The 17,764-nt window shown below is 37.0% G+C and overlaps 1 protein-coding gene across 9 annotated transcripts in view; it reads right to left on the bottom strand.

Moving 5' to 3' along the window:
- tns1b (tensin 1b) overlaps positions 1 to 17,764 on the bottom strand; it is a 342,679-nt gene that overhangs the window by 103,551 nt on the left and 221,364 nt on the right. The window contains exon 1 of one of the 9 annotated variants that reach the window (XM_057852353.1): positions 8,881 to 9,163. The exons of the other annotated variants lie outside the window; for them this stretch is intronic. Within the exon in view, the coding sequence (XP_057708336.1) occupies positions 8,881 to 8,964 (84 nt within the window). The 5' untranslated portion in view covers positions 8,965 to 9,163. Of the gene's footprint in view, positions 1 to 8,880; positions 9,164 to 17,764 lie in introns of those variants that run through there. 9 annotated transcript variants of the gene reach the window in all.

Raw genomic sequence — 17,764 nt, 5'->3', positions numbered from 1 at the left:
ACAACAACTGAACATGCTTGACTTGACTTTAACAACGTCATGTTCATATATCTGATCTGCTACATCGGCTTTCTTTGTCATGCAAATTACTGTACTGTATTTTTCGTACTATAAATCGCACCTGAGTATAAGTCGCACCAGCCAAAAAATGTGCAATGGAGATGAAAAGAACATATACTGTATAAGTCGCCCCGGGGTATAAGTCTCATTTTTGGGGGAAATTTATTTGATAAAATCCGACACCAAGAACAGATATGTCATCTTGTAAGGTCCACCTAGCTCTGAGCCCACGATTAGCTTCCTTTGTTTTCTTCATTTCAGTAAGAGTAAACTCATTTCAAGTTTTTCGCGAACACCAAACTTTCTTTTTACTGCTCGATGCTGATTTTTGACTGCAAATTTTGTTACTTGCAGCTTGATATCTACAGAATATGATTTTTTTTTTCTGTGCCAGTTTGTTCGGCCCTTCTCTGTTGTTTTTATAAGTTACCGCCAATGTTGAAACCACAGAATTCACTATCAGTTGACAAGAGAGCTCCTACAGACATTGTCCACGGCTTCCTGTAGGGGGCCGTGTCAGGCAGAGCATCCGGGCAGCTTTCACTGCGATAAACACAAACACACGCTGCGCTCTAACGCCGGATTTAGGTGGAAACAGGATGAACGTTTTGGTGCATACAAACAGGCAGGAGAGTCTCAAGAGTGATTTGGTCGAGGATTCAAGGTAATTATTATATAAAATTTTGAATCATTGAGGGGGGAAAAAAATGAATGGAAAAAATTTGTGTAACTTTAGCTTGAAATGTTCATGTAAAATGAATGATAATTGCCGGGTTTTTTTTTTTTTTTTTTTTTTTTTGCTTTTAACCAAGAATTTAGACTGTTTTACGTATCATATCTATAGAAGTTCAGAGATTCACGCATTTATTTACAAGAATTTTTAACTGTGAAAAGCTCTTTGTTTTGTGATGGCCGCCATGTTGGATTTTGTATCCATAGACAATAACATAACTTTACATTCAAATAATCTGTTAATGTTTGGCCAACTGCCCGTTTTTAGGGCAAAAAACTAGTAATTTAGACTTTTCTGCGTCCATACATAAAAAAAAAAAAAAAAAAAGTCGGCTTATAAGTGTTTTATTTCATGCAACATGAAATCTAAAAACCACGTGGGCAAGATAGCCGGCAAGACGTGCTGTGGCAATAGTGACATCGGAATTCCACCTAAATAAATTGTGGTTGTATGTAGAAAAATGCTAAATTTGCTTTTGGTGAGCAAAATTAAGATGATTCTGTATGCTTTCCTCAAGTATTAAGTTTCTAATGTAAGAAATTGAGTGATTTATTCGCTGTTGAAAACTTAAAATTACACTAAATTAAAAATTTTTAAAAGTTGCTATTTCGGACAAAAACTTATATGATGAATGTTAAATATTTCTATTGATCCTGAAAATATAGGTCATTATCTCTGCATTTGGAGATTATTGGAGATTAAATTTTAAGTTTTTGAAAATAGGCCCCCTACGCAGTGGCCCCGCGCTCCGTTTCCCATCAACTGATAGTGAAGTCTATAGTTTAAACACAGGCCTTGAGTGCACTCTTGCCGTTTAGTGTGAAAATAACATGTGAAATGATATACCGTATTGGCCCGAATATAAGACAGCCCTGATTATAAAACGACCCCCTCTTTTTCAAGACTCAAGTTTGAAAAAAGACTTTTTGAACACCAAATTAATTTTTATACTGAAAATAATTACAGTACATCTGAAACAAAGGATTATAACAACATATTTGAGAGAAAAAGCATGTTATTTTGCCTCATTCAAATCTTAATATCTGAACATTTAAATATGTAAACTAAAGTGCAATCACATTCGTAAATGAATGGCTTCTGGTTTTTGAAATGTAAATAAACCAATCTATTGTGATAAAACAACAAAATTGCAATAACTGCATTAACATCAAAGTGATGTCTAACTGTAACTGTAGTCTTGAAACAAATCTGAATAAGGAAAAACATTGCAATAGAATAATGCAAACTGGTTAAACTTGAGAGTAGCTGAGATCTCTCATGACAGAACATTGTTTCAATGATATCTGGCGCCATCTAGCTTCGTGAATGGGTATAATGTCTAGACCGCGAATATAAGACGACCCCCACTTTTTCAGTCTTATTTCAATGCAAAAAACACCGTCTTATATTCGGGCGAATACGGTAATAATGTGTTTATAATTTCACACATAAGTCGCTCCAGAATATAAGTCGCATTCACGCTCAAAGGATGAAAAAAACTGTGACTTATAGTCTGAAAAATACGGTATATGCTTTGTTATTTCAGTCCATCTGGAGGATGCATGATTAAAATATTTACTGTGTATTACCATCTTGAACTGTGTTGTTGTGGGAACTGTTACTAGTATTTTGCTTACATCATTTAGCAACAAAAAAATTTAAACCGCTCTGGGCGCTTTTTTTTTTTTCTCCACAGTTTGCCCGATCTTCAGAATTCACACAAATCCGCAGTCAGAACGAGGCAAAACAGTTGCTTCCCTTGGGCTTTGGCCTAAACGTTTCAGTCTGGCACGAGGGCCTCTAACAAGGACCAGAAGGTCGCGAGAGGGTAACAGTGATGAATGAGCAAAAAACAGTCCGATCACGATAGACTGAGAGAAAAAGCCACCATTTAGAGGATTTATGAAGGTAGGGCTTTATGTTGAAATGCCATTCCACACACTTAATATAATAATAAAAAAATCTATGACAAAAAAATCATGATGAATTCTCCCAAATATTATAAATTTTTGACAACACGCTCCAACCACAATACTGCGAGCCCTCCAATTTCAAATTTCCATCGCACTCAATGGCAGCGAAAAAGTTATAAATAATTATCTACATCCTCTTTTAGGCATAACATTTTCCATCATTCCGTAGCACAGTATTAGCTACTTTTAATGTCCCAAAAATGCAGCGAAAAATCCATGGCTTGGGGCGGCGGCGCTCCTCAAAAAGGACAAAGTCGCTAGTATGTCAGTATTTTGGCTACAGAAAAGAAACAGATGCCCGTGGCTTAGAGGACAGCGGGACCTCCAACATGATTTCACATTTACGTGACCATCATTAGTCACTTTACACAAAATTTAAGGTAAGTAAACGCTGTTATTAACGTTTCCCACCAGCTACGAAAGTTCACTCCAGCGTGTTTAGTGTGTCTAGCGATGGTAAAACAAATACAATAATGTAAGCTTGTTAACAAGGCGGATAATGTGGCTAGTTAGCAGTGTTGTTAATCTTACTTTAAAAAAGTAATTAATTAGAGTTACAAATTACTTCTCACAAAAACTAATTGCGTTAGTAACTCAGTTATCTGAATGTAAGAGTAATTAGTTTTGGCAAAGTAACCGGTGATCATTTTCACGTTTTTTTTTCTCGGGGGGGGGGGGGGGGGGGGGGGGTCACAATTGGGACAATTGGCCGTAGTCCAATTCTTTACCTTAACCTTAACTAGACACAGGGGTTTTGCGGATATTGGGATAACTAGATAGTAACCTTTGCTATGTGTGGAAGTCATTTCACTCATTTGCCCCCAAAAACGTATAAATACGTTCTATTTTTAATTGTTTCAGTGTCCCAAAAACGTATTTATACGTCCTTTACGTTTTTTTTTTTTTTTTTTTTTATCTCTAGGTTCTGATGCAATTTCGCTCCAAAGCACAATGCTCAAAATCCATTTTAAAGCAATAAAACTGGCCACTGGAGGGCAGTAGCGCATTTGGTAAGAAGTCATATCGGACCGTGAAAGGAAATGAATGAAGAGAAATAGTCAGGAAATGGAATTTGGAACAAGTAAGAAGCGTGAGAAAAATGTGGAGAACGATGTAAACACAAGGCACATGCCCCACACAAGTTCCCTAGGTGAATTTTGTTATGAGGTAGTGGTCACTACAAAAGGAAGATTCAAAAAAATCTATCTTGATGAGACAGACAGGCAGTGATGAGGGGAAAATTTACCCCGTCTGCCGATACAGCCGCAGCCACAACAGCGTCATCTCTCAGTTCAATAGTTTAGTTATGTGTAAATAAATTGTTACTTTGCTGTAAAAAGCTCTATTTGTCTTGTTGTTTATGTTATTATGTAGAAGGAAAATATTATTAAAATGTTTGGGGTGTCACTAAAGCAAAAAATAGCTGTGTTAAAGTCAAAGTTATGTTTGAAATGTATGCTTTTACAAAAAGCTCAATTTCTGTTTTTTCATCAGAAATTGGAAAATTGCTCAAACTAAGCTATTTTCTAATGCTGATATCTAAAGAATGGAAAAAGATATGAACTTTTTTTTCCGCTGAAGGAAAAGAGTCTAATCTTTCTTTTGGTGGGTTCCATGTTTATATAGCCACAAAACAGAATTTTCTGTGGGCCTTGCAAAATCAGTCAAAAAACAGCCGGGAGCGAAGGGGGTTGCTCCGGTGAAAATGGCTGGGAGTGAATGAGTTAAAGTTGTTAAAATTGCTCCCGTTATTGCATTACTTCTCTTCTGTCTACTTTCGACATGTGTAAGTTTTAAAACTGTTTCATCATTTAAAGATAGATTTAAGTCAAGATTTTGCCGATTTAGGAGCATTTTAGATAAAAACACTTAGGTTCGCTAGAAAGTTTCTCTACAACAGAGCCTTTATGAGAGCTCTACTGCTTTAAGATGGCGGCTGTTTACTAACACATCTAGTTCTTTATACATATTGCCAATGCCGCCGTGTCTGTCATTTGCATCTAATTCTATATTATGTGATATCTACCGTAGTATCATGTGGGCGTAGTTTCCTCTCTACCAATTAGCCTACTTTTGTTAAGTCTTCCACAATTTGTAAACATCTGTTCAAAATAACATTTTCATAATACAGCCTTTCACAATACTTTCTGTGTTGAGAAAGGTTGGGTGTGCGTGTGTGTGTGTGTATAATGTGTAAATAATGATACAAGTCATACACGCGCTCTGTCTCTTACTCTCTATATTGTTTAAGTCCAGTTCTTTATTACCAAGGGTTCTTGTTCTCCTGTGGAGCAACCTGAGCTGTGGATGTGGTTTTGGTCTATAAGTTCTATTTGTTTCATTTTATTTAAAATATTTCAATTACCGTATTTTTCGGACTACAAGTCGCACCCAAGTATAAGTCGCACCAGCCATAAAATGCCCAACAAAGAGGAAAAAACATATAAGTCACACTGGAGTATAAGTCACATTTTTGGCCTAAATTTACTTGATAAAATGCAACACACAAAACAGATATGTCATCTTGAAAGGCAATTTAAAATTAAAATAAAATAGAAAACAACATGCTGAATAAGTTCACAGTATGATAATGTTACATGATGCATGAACAACAAAATGCGAACGTGGCCGGTATGTTAACGTAATATAGCTATTAAAAGTTATTCAGAAAACTATAGCATAAAGAACATGCTAACAAGTTTACCAAATCATTAGTGTCACTCCAAAACACCAAAATAACATGTGAAATGATATAATGTTTTAATAATTTGACACATAAGTCGCTCTAGAGTATAAGTCGCACCCCCAGCCAAACTATGAAAAAAACTGCGACTTATAGTCCGAAAATGCAGTATTAATTTTGTTGTTATTTAATTTATTTATTTTTTAATTATATTCATGTTGATATTCCAATTTGTAAATATGTTATGAAAAATTAAATCCTGTTCAATGGAAAGAAAAAAAAAACATACATTTCAAAATAACACATTTTAGAGCTATAGTTGCAATACTGTGATACCATGAAACCGCGGTATTTTTGCTTAAAGTTATACCGTCAGAATCGCATACTGGCACATGCCAATACTCTTGACATTGGTAAGTTTCTTCTATTTTATAAAAACAACATGAAAACGACAAAGCGGCTTCACAAGGTGACTTTTTGAACATCCTGATTAAAATAAATCTGACTGAATATTTCGATATTTATCTGCAATATATCACACGACCTGCACATATCTAGCATATACATATGCTACAACTTTTAATCAGAACTGCCGTTTTTTTACCCAGATAGATACATGCAAAGTTTTTTGGCCGATTAATTCTTCATAAACTGAGTCAGATAAACAGAAGCTGTGATGCATAAAAACCAGTAGAACACAAACTATGAGTCAAAATGTATGACGATAAGGATGTACCTGTACATAAAAATATGTTCGTCACTTAAAAGGTTGCTAGAACTACTTATGCATCTGAACTCTTGGTGATCCGTAGATAAAACTTACATTTTTTTCACCGTTCGGAAAAAAATCTTAAAGAACCAACTACGAAGTGTGGTGTTAAAAGAATTAGAGGTAAAGGCAGGGGGCAGGGTAGATCTTGAAAGCCTGTGTCCAGATGAAAACCATCTGGGAACATGGACTTTACAAGTCGGCCATACAAATTAACCCTCTGAGAAAGCGTGGGGTAACCAAAAAGGGAGAGAGACGTTTGTACCAGCCCCCTAAAACAGTTGGGGGGGGTTAGCATATTATAAGAAGCAACCACAACATAAGCATCCTATATGTGCATTTCTAAGGAACAAAAAAGAAAAAAAAAACTACAATAAATACTTATATCTCAGTTTATTTTTGACACTTGATGGGCAGAAAGTCTCGTGATAAAAATCATCTTTGTTTTCATTTATTTACATGCGTCAATTGACCCACAGCGTGACAAACCATCCTGTTAAATTAAAAATTTTAAAATATATCATAACGAGTGCTGCGGTGATTTATTGATTAACTCGAGTAATTCGATAAGAAAAAAGCTTTGAATCAAATTTTGCTGCTTCTAGAATTCGTTTATTTAGAGTGGCATTGTAATGGCTTGTTCTGAAAGTGGTGGCATTTAGTTTTATTGATTTGGGCAGGTACAATGCCCTCTAGTGGCAACAGTGAATATGATATAACTCATTTAACATAGCTGAATCCAGCCGCTCCCTGTTAAGACCAACATAAGCTAAGTTTTTGTTTGAGCTAATTTTTGTTTCATGCATTCATAATTTAGTTCATGGGTATAATTAGCCATTTTTTGTGGGAATGTGTGTTCGAACCATTTGTTAAGAGCATTGTTAAAATTAAAATAAAAAAGGTTAGCATTTTATAACATTTAAGTTTGCGGACTTTTGCTATGTAAGTTAGCCAATTGTTCTTTTCTTGTACTTAGATCCTCAACTCATTTAACATAGCTGAATCCAGCTGCTCCCTGTTAAAACCAATATAAGCTAAGTTTTTGTTTGAGCTAATTTTTGTTTCATGCATTCTTAATTTAGTTCATGGGTATAATTAGCCATTTTTTGTGGGAATACGTGTTTGAACCATTTGTTAAGAGCCATCCATCCATCCATCCATTATCTTCCGCTTGTTCCGGGGTCGGGTCGCGGGGGCAGCAGCTTTAACAGGGAAGCCCAGACTTCCCTCTCTTAAAAGAGAAAAAGTTAGCATTGTATTGCATTTAAGCTAACGGACGTTTGCTATACTAGTTTGTCAATTCTTTTTTTGTACTTAGATCTACATTTTGTAATCTTTTCACACAGTTTGAGGCTAAGCTCGGATATTTTAATTCATTTTAAAATGCATTTTGTACTTGAAATGAAAGTGCATTTATTTTGTATTCGTATTTAATGCTATTTTGAAAGTGCAAACTTGGCTAGTCAAAATAAATGTTGTTGCAAGCATAAACCTCTTTTCCTTTTTTTACATCTCCTAAATGTATTCCGCAATGCATTAAATGTTTGTAATCCGATTACTCGATTATTCGAACTAACCAACTGATAGATTAATCGATTCCCTGAATATATTTACATTAGGGCTGCAGCTATCGATTATTTTAGTAGTCGATTAATCGATAAACCATTAGTTCAAATGATCGAGTAATCGCATAAGGAGCATGAAAAATTAGTTCAGACACATATACCCTCAAAAATAGGCTAAATATACCTTTAAACTAAATTACGAATCCATTAAAAAAAACATTAGCTCAAACAAAATTTAGCTTATGTTGGTCTTAACAGGGAGCACCTGGATTCAGCCATATGAATTGAGGCAGAATAGAAGGCAGTGTAGCCACCCAAATCAATAAAACTAAATGCAAACACTTTCAAAATAAATCATTACGTCACTTTTATTAAACTAATACTCGAAGCAGCAAAATTTCATTCGAATATTTTTTTCTAATCGAATACTCGAGTTAATCGATTTATCGTTGCAGCTCTAATTTACATAGTCAAATATCACCACAAAAAAAAATAAATCTATTATTAATGCCATTACTGGCCAAGCAAAATACGTTCCATGCAACAAAAACTACTTGTATATTTTATATGCATGGGTCACTTTGACTCAGATGGTAATAAACTCCTGTTATGCTACAGGTCAAATTGACCAAAGAAATACTGTATGATCAAATATTACATTTAAGTTTGGTTCTTATGAACTGAAAAATGTCCCATTTGAGCATTCAAATGTGTTAGTGATATGAAAATAAACATTACATGTACTTTATTATTAATGTCGTTACAAGCTGAGTAGAAATTTAAACATGAAAAACTACCACAGTGATTATTTCACTTACTTGGGTCAATTTGACCCCAGGATCATCCACAAATAATAGGAATTACGTCATTACTATTGTAAACCATGCAAAGTTTCATAACGAAAAATGACTTCAGCAGATTAAATATTCCAAAAACTGGACAAAATAACAAATTAACACTGCTTATATCTCAATAAGAAAAAAAAGAACCCCCCCCCCCCCCCCCCCCCCCAAAAAAAAATCTGCAACTGGTATGCATTTTCATGGCGAAACTTGAGAGTTTTAAACAAATTCATCCAGTGTTCCCCTGCTGCCTACCTTCCTGAATAAGTAGCCCGTACTCCATCGCCAAGCACCCCTGAGGGAGGAGAGCCGTCTCCTCAAAGAACCTTCTCTGTTCATCTCTTTACTCCGCCACTTAAGATTCCTTTTGTGAAATCGACCCCACTTTTTCTTCGAGAGTGTGGAGTATACTCAAGAGGGATAAAAGGGGTCTCTACTCTTGGTTTCCCGCCGTCGTCCAACACATGCTTCAGCCTCCGCGCTTCTTTCTTTGTCGTGCCTCTGTTTGCTCCTCGTCAAGTCCTTCTGGTTTCCTCCCTGCCTCTGACTTTGCCCCTCTGTCTCTCTCTTTCCCTCACTCCCTCTCTTCCTGCCCCCTCCCATTCAGTCTCCCATCTCGTTATCTTTCACCTCATATTCAACTTCTGCCCCTTTGGGATTTTGCTGCCCCTTCACCCGTGTGCACACTCGAATCAAAATGTCTGCGGCTGATCATGTTGGTATCTTGGGATCAACATGTGAGATTTAGTGAGTCATACAATGAGACAATATTAACTTCGTTAGTAGCGAGGAACAAATTCTACGTTGGTGGTATAGTACTACTGTAACACTACTTAAAAAAAATTCAAATAAAAAGGCTATAGTTTTAACTCGATCGGGTCCGATCACGTCATTTTCAAAGTATCGGAATCAGCAAAAAAATATCGGCCATGCCTTTTTTTAATATATATGGCGGAAAACATTCAGGTGACTTGAAGTTACGCTCTGAGACCCCCAATTTGACCAAATTTCAAAATTGTCCTATATGGAGGTGTGATACATCATTGGAAAGCTTAAAATCTCATTTTTCTGGGGGAAAAAATGTTTTGAACACAAGGGCATTAAAAAAAAAAAAAAAAAAGTTTTTTAAACAGCAAAACCCTAACTGGAGGCGACAGCACGCGAGAGCAGAATTAAAGACGCCATGATTTTAACGAGATATTATCGCGTTCCTACCTTGTTTTGATCCAAAAACTCCCATGTAGCATGTATCATCGAGTGTCAAGAAACAGATGTAAATGGCCACAGCTGGATTTTTGGGGGATTTTATGGGTGAAACATGGGAATATAACAAGGGTCGCGATGCAGAAATCGCAGACATCAAGGAGTGGTCGAGATGTTCTTTTTCATATATTTACCCTTTTAAACATTTTTTTTTCAATTTTTCTTTGTTTGGATCGATTATTTATCATTTAACATATTGGGGAACATGCGACAGTAACAAAAAAATACAATTAATCGATAGTTATGAGGTAGATATTAGTTATGAGGTAGACTTTTTTACAGACCCCAATTTTTTTATTGTGACATAATTTGTTTAAAAGTTCAAAATATGCGAGTTATTAATTTTTTTTTTTTTTTTTTTACGAAATATTAGACATCAATTCATGATTCCAAGATAAAAATGGCAAACATTTTGAAAAATAAATATAATTATTTCCCTTGTTTTTATGGCTGGGTTGAGCAAAAAGTGGTTGCGCGACGTCTGTAAACGGGGGTTTTCAGTGTAAAACGGACAAATTAAAAATAGTTCGGGGGCTTAATGCACCATGAATCGGCTATGGCAGCATATAGGCATATTGTTCTATCAAACACAAAAGTTCTTTTGGCTTAAAATAAAGCAGTTTATTTTAAAGAGGGGTGCAAGAGCAGAAACTGCTTTTTCAGTCTTGTCTGTGTTTTCCGCCATATATATTTTTTAATTAAATCGTTTTCTAATTGTATTTAACATTACAAACATAATATGTTACACTCATCCAGAGTCTTTAGTTTAGGCTTAAGTTAGGGTTATCAAATTTATACCGATAACGGCGGTAATTAATTTTTTAAAAAATGTATCAGGTTAAAATATTTAACGCAATTAATGCATGCGCTGCACGACCCACCCACGTATTGTCGCGCTCAATCTGTAATGGCGCCGTTTTACCTATATAGAGAGATAAAAGGCAGCGTAAAATGAGTAGAGTAAATTTTGGCAGCCTTTGGAGCCTTTTTTTAATTGGCTAAAGCCTTACAATCCCTCTCCCTACGATTAGAAATATCATGGGAAGCAATGTGGGGAAGCAAGGTAGCAAATGATCTTTTTCTTAGCACCTTATGTTATTTCCCAACGCAAAGAAGATATATCAATTGGTAGCACTACGCACAGTCATGGTTCTACTTCCCATCATGCATTTGGGCATGGGTACAGTATCATTTACTTAAAGCTCAACAAATACACTAGATGGCAATATTTAGTCACAATATACAAAGTCACAAGTCTTTCTATCCGTGGATCCCTCTCACAGAAAGAATGTTAATAATGCAAATGCCATCTTGAGGATTTATTGTCATAATAAACAAATACAGTACTTATGTACTGTATGTTGAATGTATATATTCGTCCGAGTTTTATTCATTTTTTTCTTAATGCATTGCCAATATGTATATGATCGGGAAATATTATCCGGAATGATTGGAATTGAATCGGGAGCAAAAAAAAGCAATCGGATCGGGAAATATCGGGATCGGAAGATACTCAAACCTCGGGAGCAAAAAAAAACATGATCGGAACAACCCTAGTTTTAACTCTCCCTCTTGATTTAGGTAAACCTATTAAAGCCAATGTTTAAATTAATTATAGACAAATCCAATCAAGGATTAAAAGCAATTGTAAAATGTTATTTTTAATCAATTTTCAGCTCGTTACGTAAAAACTGACAAAAAATAAATCACGCCAAAAATTCCCTTTACTAGCACCATCTGGAAAAATAAAGAAAAACAGTCAACATCAACAGCAGTAGGCTATTCATTCATTGTCAGACATTTTGGGTGAAATCCAGGATTAACAATTTGCCAAATTCTCATTTGGGAATTTGCCCAAAGTCACCCCCATTGGAAAGATCTTCTAGGCAGATGGGAGATGCTAAATCGACAAGTTTTTCTTCCCGCTCACAGACTTCACCATCATTATCCACCATCATTATTCAAAATAGCACCATGCATGCACTTTGAAACGTCAAAAAAATGGAAAAACTTAGCGTAACTTTAGCTTGAAATATTTACGGAAAATGAATGATAACTGCCTGTTGTTTTGCTTTTAACCAATAATCTAGACTGTTTTATGTTCATATCTATAGAAATTCCGGGATTTACGCATTTATGTACAAGAATTTTCAACTTAAAAAGCTCTTTGTTTTGTGATGGCCGTGTAACCCGGTACAGAAATTATGAAGCCATTTTATTTTGAAAGTGCAATTATTTTGTAAGAGGAAATAGTTGTTGTTTTATGCTTCACTTCCGCTTGTGCGTTCACATGTGAGCATAATAGTTTTTTAATAGCGTACTGCACGCAGGCTATTTTTAGACCGTGACGTCGCATCACAAAGCGGAAGTAGGACATTATATACACGCCCTTGCATGCAAACCATTATTTTTCAGCCTTCTTTCTCCGGTAATCTTTCAAAAACTGACATGCCGATTATTCACTTCTACTATGGAACTTGTAGAAACGACTCTAGACATTACGACCAGTGTTGTCACAGATTACTTGAAAAAGTAATTTAATTACTGATTACGCCTCAAAAAAATAATCTAGTTACTTTACTGATTACTTCATTATCAAAGTAACTAAGTTACTTTAAAAGTAATCTATCAGTTACTTTTTACCCATTTTTCTCCCTTTGCCGCCTCAACATAAGAATGACAACAGAAAAATGTCATCACATGTAATTTACTTTCCGATGATTGAATTTAAAGGGGAATATCAGAATTTTTCGCTAGCTTAGCCACTCCGGAGCCCTGAAACTAACAAATATCTGACAAACTGCTTGGAATTTGTTGAAATCAACTCCACCGACCAATTAAACCCCGCTAACTCTAAGATTTAGTCTAATGTCAAAACTTCTGAATTTCGGGTTATGGTTAACAGCATATCAGTGCCAATGTAAAACAATGCAAACTGACGGCACAATAATCAACAACACACAAAAGGATTGTACAGTGCAATAAACACAAAGGTGGTGGCGGGCGCGGATGCGCGTGCAGCCGTGTAAATTAAAAACCCGGAAGTACTCCTCTCAACACACACGCGGTCAATTTGCCCATAAAACGTGGCGGCAACTAAGCACTTTATACTCAATCGGACTTACAACACTAGTGACGGGATCTGTCGTTCACTTGAGTAAACGAATCCATTCCGGATCGTTCAGTAAAAAGATTCGTTCAAACGAATCGTTCAACGAATCGTTCAGTAAAAAGATTCGTTCAAACGAATCGTTCAACGAATCGTTCGCCCCCCTCATCTCCCTCCCCGCCCAAATGAATCGTTCGGTTAGTGAACGGGAAGTGACGTTGCCGAACGAATCACCAAAGACCGCTTCGCAGTATAACTGAACGGGAAGTGACATTGCTTGGTCCCTCCCTCACTTGCACATTGACCACTCGTCGTAGTTTCAGAAATGAGTGACAGGCGATATCATTCTGCTTTCACAGACAGCCTCGTCGCCCTCCCGCTGCTGCAAAAGCGAGGGAGAACTTCCGCGTCGTCTGTCCTAGTTCTATGGGCTCAAAGTCATGGCTCGTGCTTGCATTTCGATTGAGGACACGGTTAAACATTTTCCTTTTGTGGGGGGAGCGGGGGGTTGGGGTCGGGGGCGAACGGACTTTCATTAGCATGTTCTTGATCACATTTACAATGCTGCTTGCTACCAGCCAACGCAGCATGCTTGCTGTCACGAAAATAAAAATAAATCGAAAGTTTAATTTCTGAATATGGAACGACCAACACATCATATTTACATCTCGCTCTGTTGTATTTTTGTTTTTATGCTCATCACTATTATTTTTAGTCACTATTGTTAAAAATATAAGTGTAAATAGCTAGTTGTCGAATGTGCTGCTCTGAAATAAAGACAATACTACATTTTGATATTTGCCAGTTTAATTGCAAATCAGTATTAAGATGATCGTATTGAATTTTTGCACTGGTATTAATGAATAAAATAATCCGGTCAACTCCCCTGTCGTCCCCGCATCTCAGATCGTCAAATGCTGACGAGAAATGATTGCTTGCTCTTTACGATGTCGCCTTTCTACCCTCATTAGTCTGTTAAGAAAAATGTAGACATATTGCGACATCTCCCGTGTCCGTGTGCGTTGTTTTGGGGCGCTTGAGTAGCGCATGATGGACGGATTGACATAATTTGTCAAACCAACCGACACGCTCTGGCACGAAAAAAAAAAAAAAAAAAACACTCGGAAAAAATTGACATGTATATAGTTTCATTGCAAATCAGTATTATGGTGATCGTATTGAATTTTTGCACTGGTATTAATAAATAAAATAATCCGGTCAGCTCCCCTGTCGTCCCCGCATCTCAGATCGTCAAATGCTGACGAGAAAATTGTTTGCTCTTTACGATATCGCCTTTCTACTCTCATTAGTCTGATAAGAAAAATGTAGACATATTGCGACATCTCCCGTGTCCATGTGCGTTGTTTTGGGGCGCTTGAGTAGCACATGATGGACGGATTGACATAATTTGTCAAACCAACCAACATCTGACACGAAAAAAAAATTAAAACACTTGGAAAAAATGGACATGTATATACCGTTTAATTGCAAATCAGTATTATGGTGATCATACTATATATTCTTTTTTTTCTGTGCACATATGAGGTAAATATCACTGCCATGAAGCCTCCATATAGTGACAGTTCTTTGCCTCCTTCATTGCCGTCACGCGACCGCAGCTCAGCTTTTGCTTGCCTCGTAGCTACCCGTGTTTTAAATTACTGTAAATTTGATAGTATGTCGTAATAGGTAGTCCCAAGTCTGTTGAGAAAAGTAGTACACTAAACCATGCTCGCTAGATTTGTGTGGTGTTTTTGTCTTTTAGAGCTGCATTTGATAGGCTCCACGTTAACAAATATGTGACAAAGTCCTTTCCTTTCATTATTTGATTCGTTCACCGCATAGTCATTACTGGAAAGTCAAGTTAGCAGCAAGCTAGGTCAGGAGCCGGAGGACCGAGTCACTGAACGGGAAGTGACAAAACTCAGTCTTGCCCCCCTGCCTGCACGCTGGCTGCTTATTGGCCACACGTGGAAGTGAGTGACATACGCGCTGATTCTGTTTCCGGTCCCTCCCCTGCCCGCGATGAGGCTGGCGTCTGATTGGTCGTGTGCGATGTCAGAAGACGCTGCCGCTTGCTCAACGCCCTCCCACGCAGTGAACAAGCACCAACTTCATAGAACGAATCAGTGCAGATGGTGATTAGTTCGGTCTCGTTCACCCAAACAATTCGTTCAAAAAGAACGAATCGTTCGCGACCGATACAACACTATACAACACATCCCACAGATGCTAAACGAACACATCACCTCACGGCATAAATGTGCAACACGCATATGATGTAAACAAAGCTTGCCAACTTGGAGCGATGACTGCCCGTCGTTGCTACGGCAAAGCTACGAAACGGCCGCACATGTAGGGGGTCCAACCTTTTGCTGGCACCCTCCAGAATGAAGGAAAAATACTCACCTTCATTCATTGATTATCCACAGATCAACATTCCCTCGCAACGTCTCAACACTCGGCGCGAATGTCCACCCGCCTCAGCCCACAACACATGACGCGAGACCAAAACAGGAAATAGCTAAGAGGTTGTCATGGAAACACGCACCAGGAACCTTTTATTTTAGCATTTTCTAATCAAAATGCTCTTCGTACATGACTACAATATTCTTCATTCTACATACGTTATGAGGCAATGAAAAAATAGTAACACAGAGACACTAAGGAAACTAACTTGAATCAAATTAATGGTGTAGAAAAATGAACGCGTTAGATTACTCGTTACTGAAAAAAGTAATCAGATTACAGTAACGCGTTACTGACAACACTGATTACGACATATAAAGGATGTTTCCTTCATACTCTCCCGGAACCAAACACTCGGAGGAAAAAACGTGAATACTGCAGCTACTATGGCGCAGACGTCTAAAAGACCAGTTTAACGCCAGCAAAGTGAAGCCGTTGATATTTCATATGCAGTAAACATTTTTGTTTGGGCCAAGACGTAAGCCATTTTCACCAGCCATTAAACGAAGGTAATTAATTATATTTATTATTCAAAATTTCTGTCATTTTTAGTTTAGAATAATTAATTGATGTCTAATATTTCATTTAACAAAAAACAAAAAAAAAATGACTAAAATATGTGAGTGAATAATTTTTTTAAACTTTTGAACAAATTAAGTCACAATGAAAAAAATGGTGTCTGTAAAATGTCACGGATATCTACCTCATAACTATCGCTTAATTGTATTTTTGTTGTTACTGTTGCATTTTCTCCGATATGTTAGATGAAAAATAATCGATCCAAACAAAGAAAAAAAAAAAAAAACATTTAAAAGGGTAAATATATGAAAAAGAAAATCTCGACCACTCCTTGATGTCTGTCATTTCTGCACGACCCTTGTTATATTACCATGTTTGACCTATAAAATCCCCCAAAAATCCAGCTGTAGCCATTCACAGCTGTGTCTTGACACTCAGTGATACATGCTACATGGAGTTTTTGGATCGAAAGGTAAGTACACAATAATATCTCGTTAAAGTCATGGTGTCTTTAATTTTGCTCTTTCGTGCTCTCACCTCCAGATAAGGTTTCGCTGTTTAATTTTTTATTTTTTTTTAAATGCCCTCCTGTTCAAAATTTTTCAAACACACATGTATCAGACAATTATACATTCGTTCATTCGCTGCCATCCCTCCCACTTCAAACGGATTGAACGTCTGTTGCCGTCAGTAGCAGCCAATGCCAGGCAATGAGGTCATTTTGGGCCATTTGAGGTCATTTACCTGTTGATTTTCAGTTACTTCCTGTTGATTTTGGGGTATTTTATGGGTCATTTCCTGTTTATTTTGAGTTACAGAACAGGAAGTGACCTATGAGTCACCCAAATGAATAGGCAGTGACTCAAATTCAACAGGAAATGACCTGTAAATGCCCTAAAATGAACACCAAGTGACCTGAAAATCTGACAGAATGCCTGTGAATGCTCTGGTTTCGAATGAACGGACGTTCCCAGTCTAAATGGATTGGGCGTCGAGCACCGTCAAGGCAGCATTAGAGTTAACTGAGACACTATTATGGTGGAAGATTTTGGTAGCAATTTGTTTGTTCCTTTTTTTCTTTTCACCTTTTTAAAATGATATCTCGATTCTTGGCAGGAGCATATCGATAACCTTTTGGGATACAAAGTATCACGATATAGCACCATTTAGATATTTTGTGACACCCCTAGTATACAGGTTTTTTTTTTAAATTAAAAACCCAATCCTTTTCACCTGATTCGGATCCTCTTATTTGCATTTATTTCCCTCCAAAATATGTCTTATGTTTATCATGTAATTGCCTCTTATCCCATACAGTACTGTCATTGTCTATTTGTCCTGTAATATGAGCCTACATGTCCAATTTAATAACGGAACATCCTCTTGAAAAAAAAAGGTGGGTGGGGGTCCAATGAAGCGAGGCACTTGGGTAGTCATAAGACAAATGGACGCAATGCTGGAAAGCAACGAGGCGTACTCAGTGAGCCCCCAGACATCACAGAGCAACCACATGGCCGAGCGATGCTCGTGGATCGACGGGAGCAGCTGGGCATACATGAAAACACATAGGCAATCATGCGTGTAAACTTTCAACAAATGCAAACGTGATTGCACAGTGCATTTTTGATCACATACATAAGAGAGGGATTGTAGTTTCGCCGCCCCTAAACTTGATGCAAACTACTAAATATGTAATAGTGAAGGGTAAATGTACCGTTCTCGCACACACCATATAATTGTTTGCATTAGTCTAACACATTCATTTAACTATAGTTTAGG

This window comes from Corythoichthys intestinalis, chromosome 12 (assembly GCF_030265065.1).
Source record: "Corythoichthys intestinalis isolate RoL2023-P3 chromosome 12, ASM3026506v1, whole genome shotgun sequence".
Classification (NCBI taxonomy): Eukaryota; Metazoa; Chordata; class Actinopteri; order Syngnathiformes; family Syngnathidae; genus Corythoichthys; species Corythoichthys intestinalis.
Note: the sequence above shows the minus strand (reverse complement) of the source record. Positions and strands in the feature narration are given on the sequence as shown.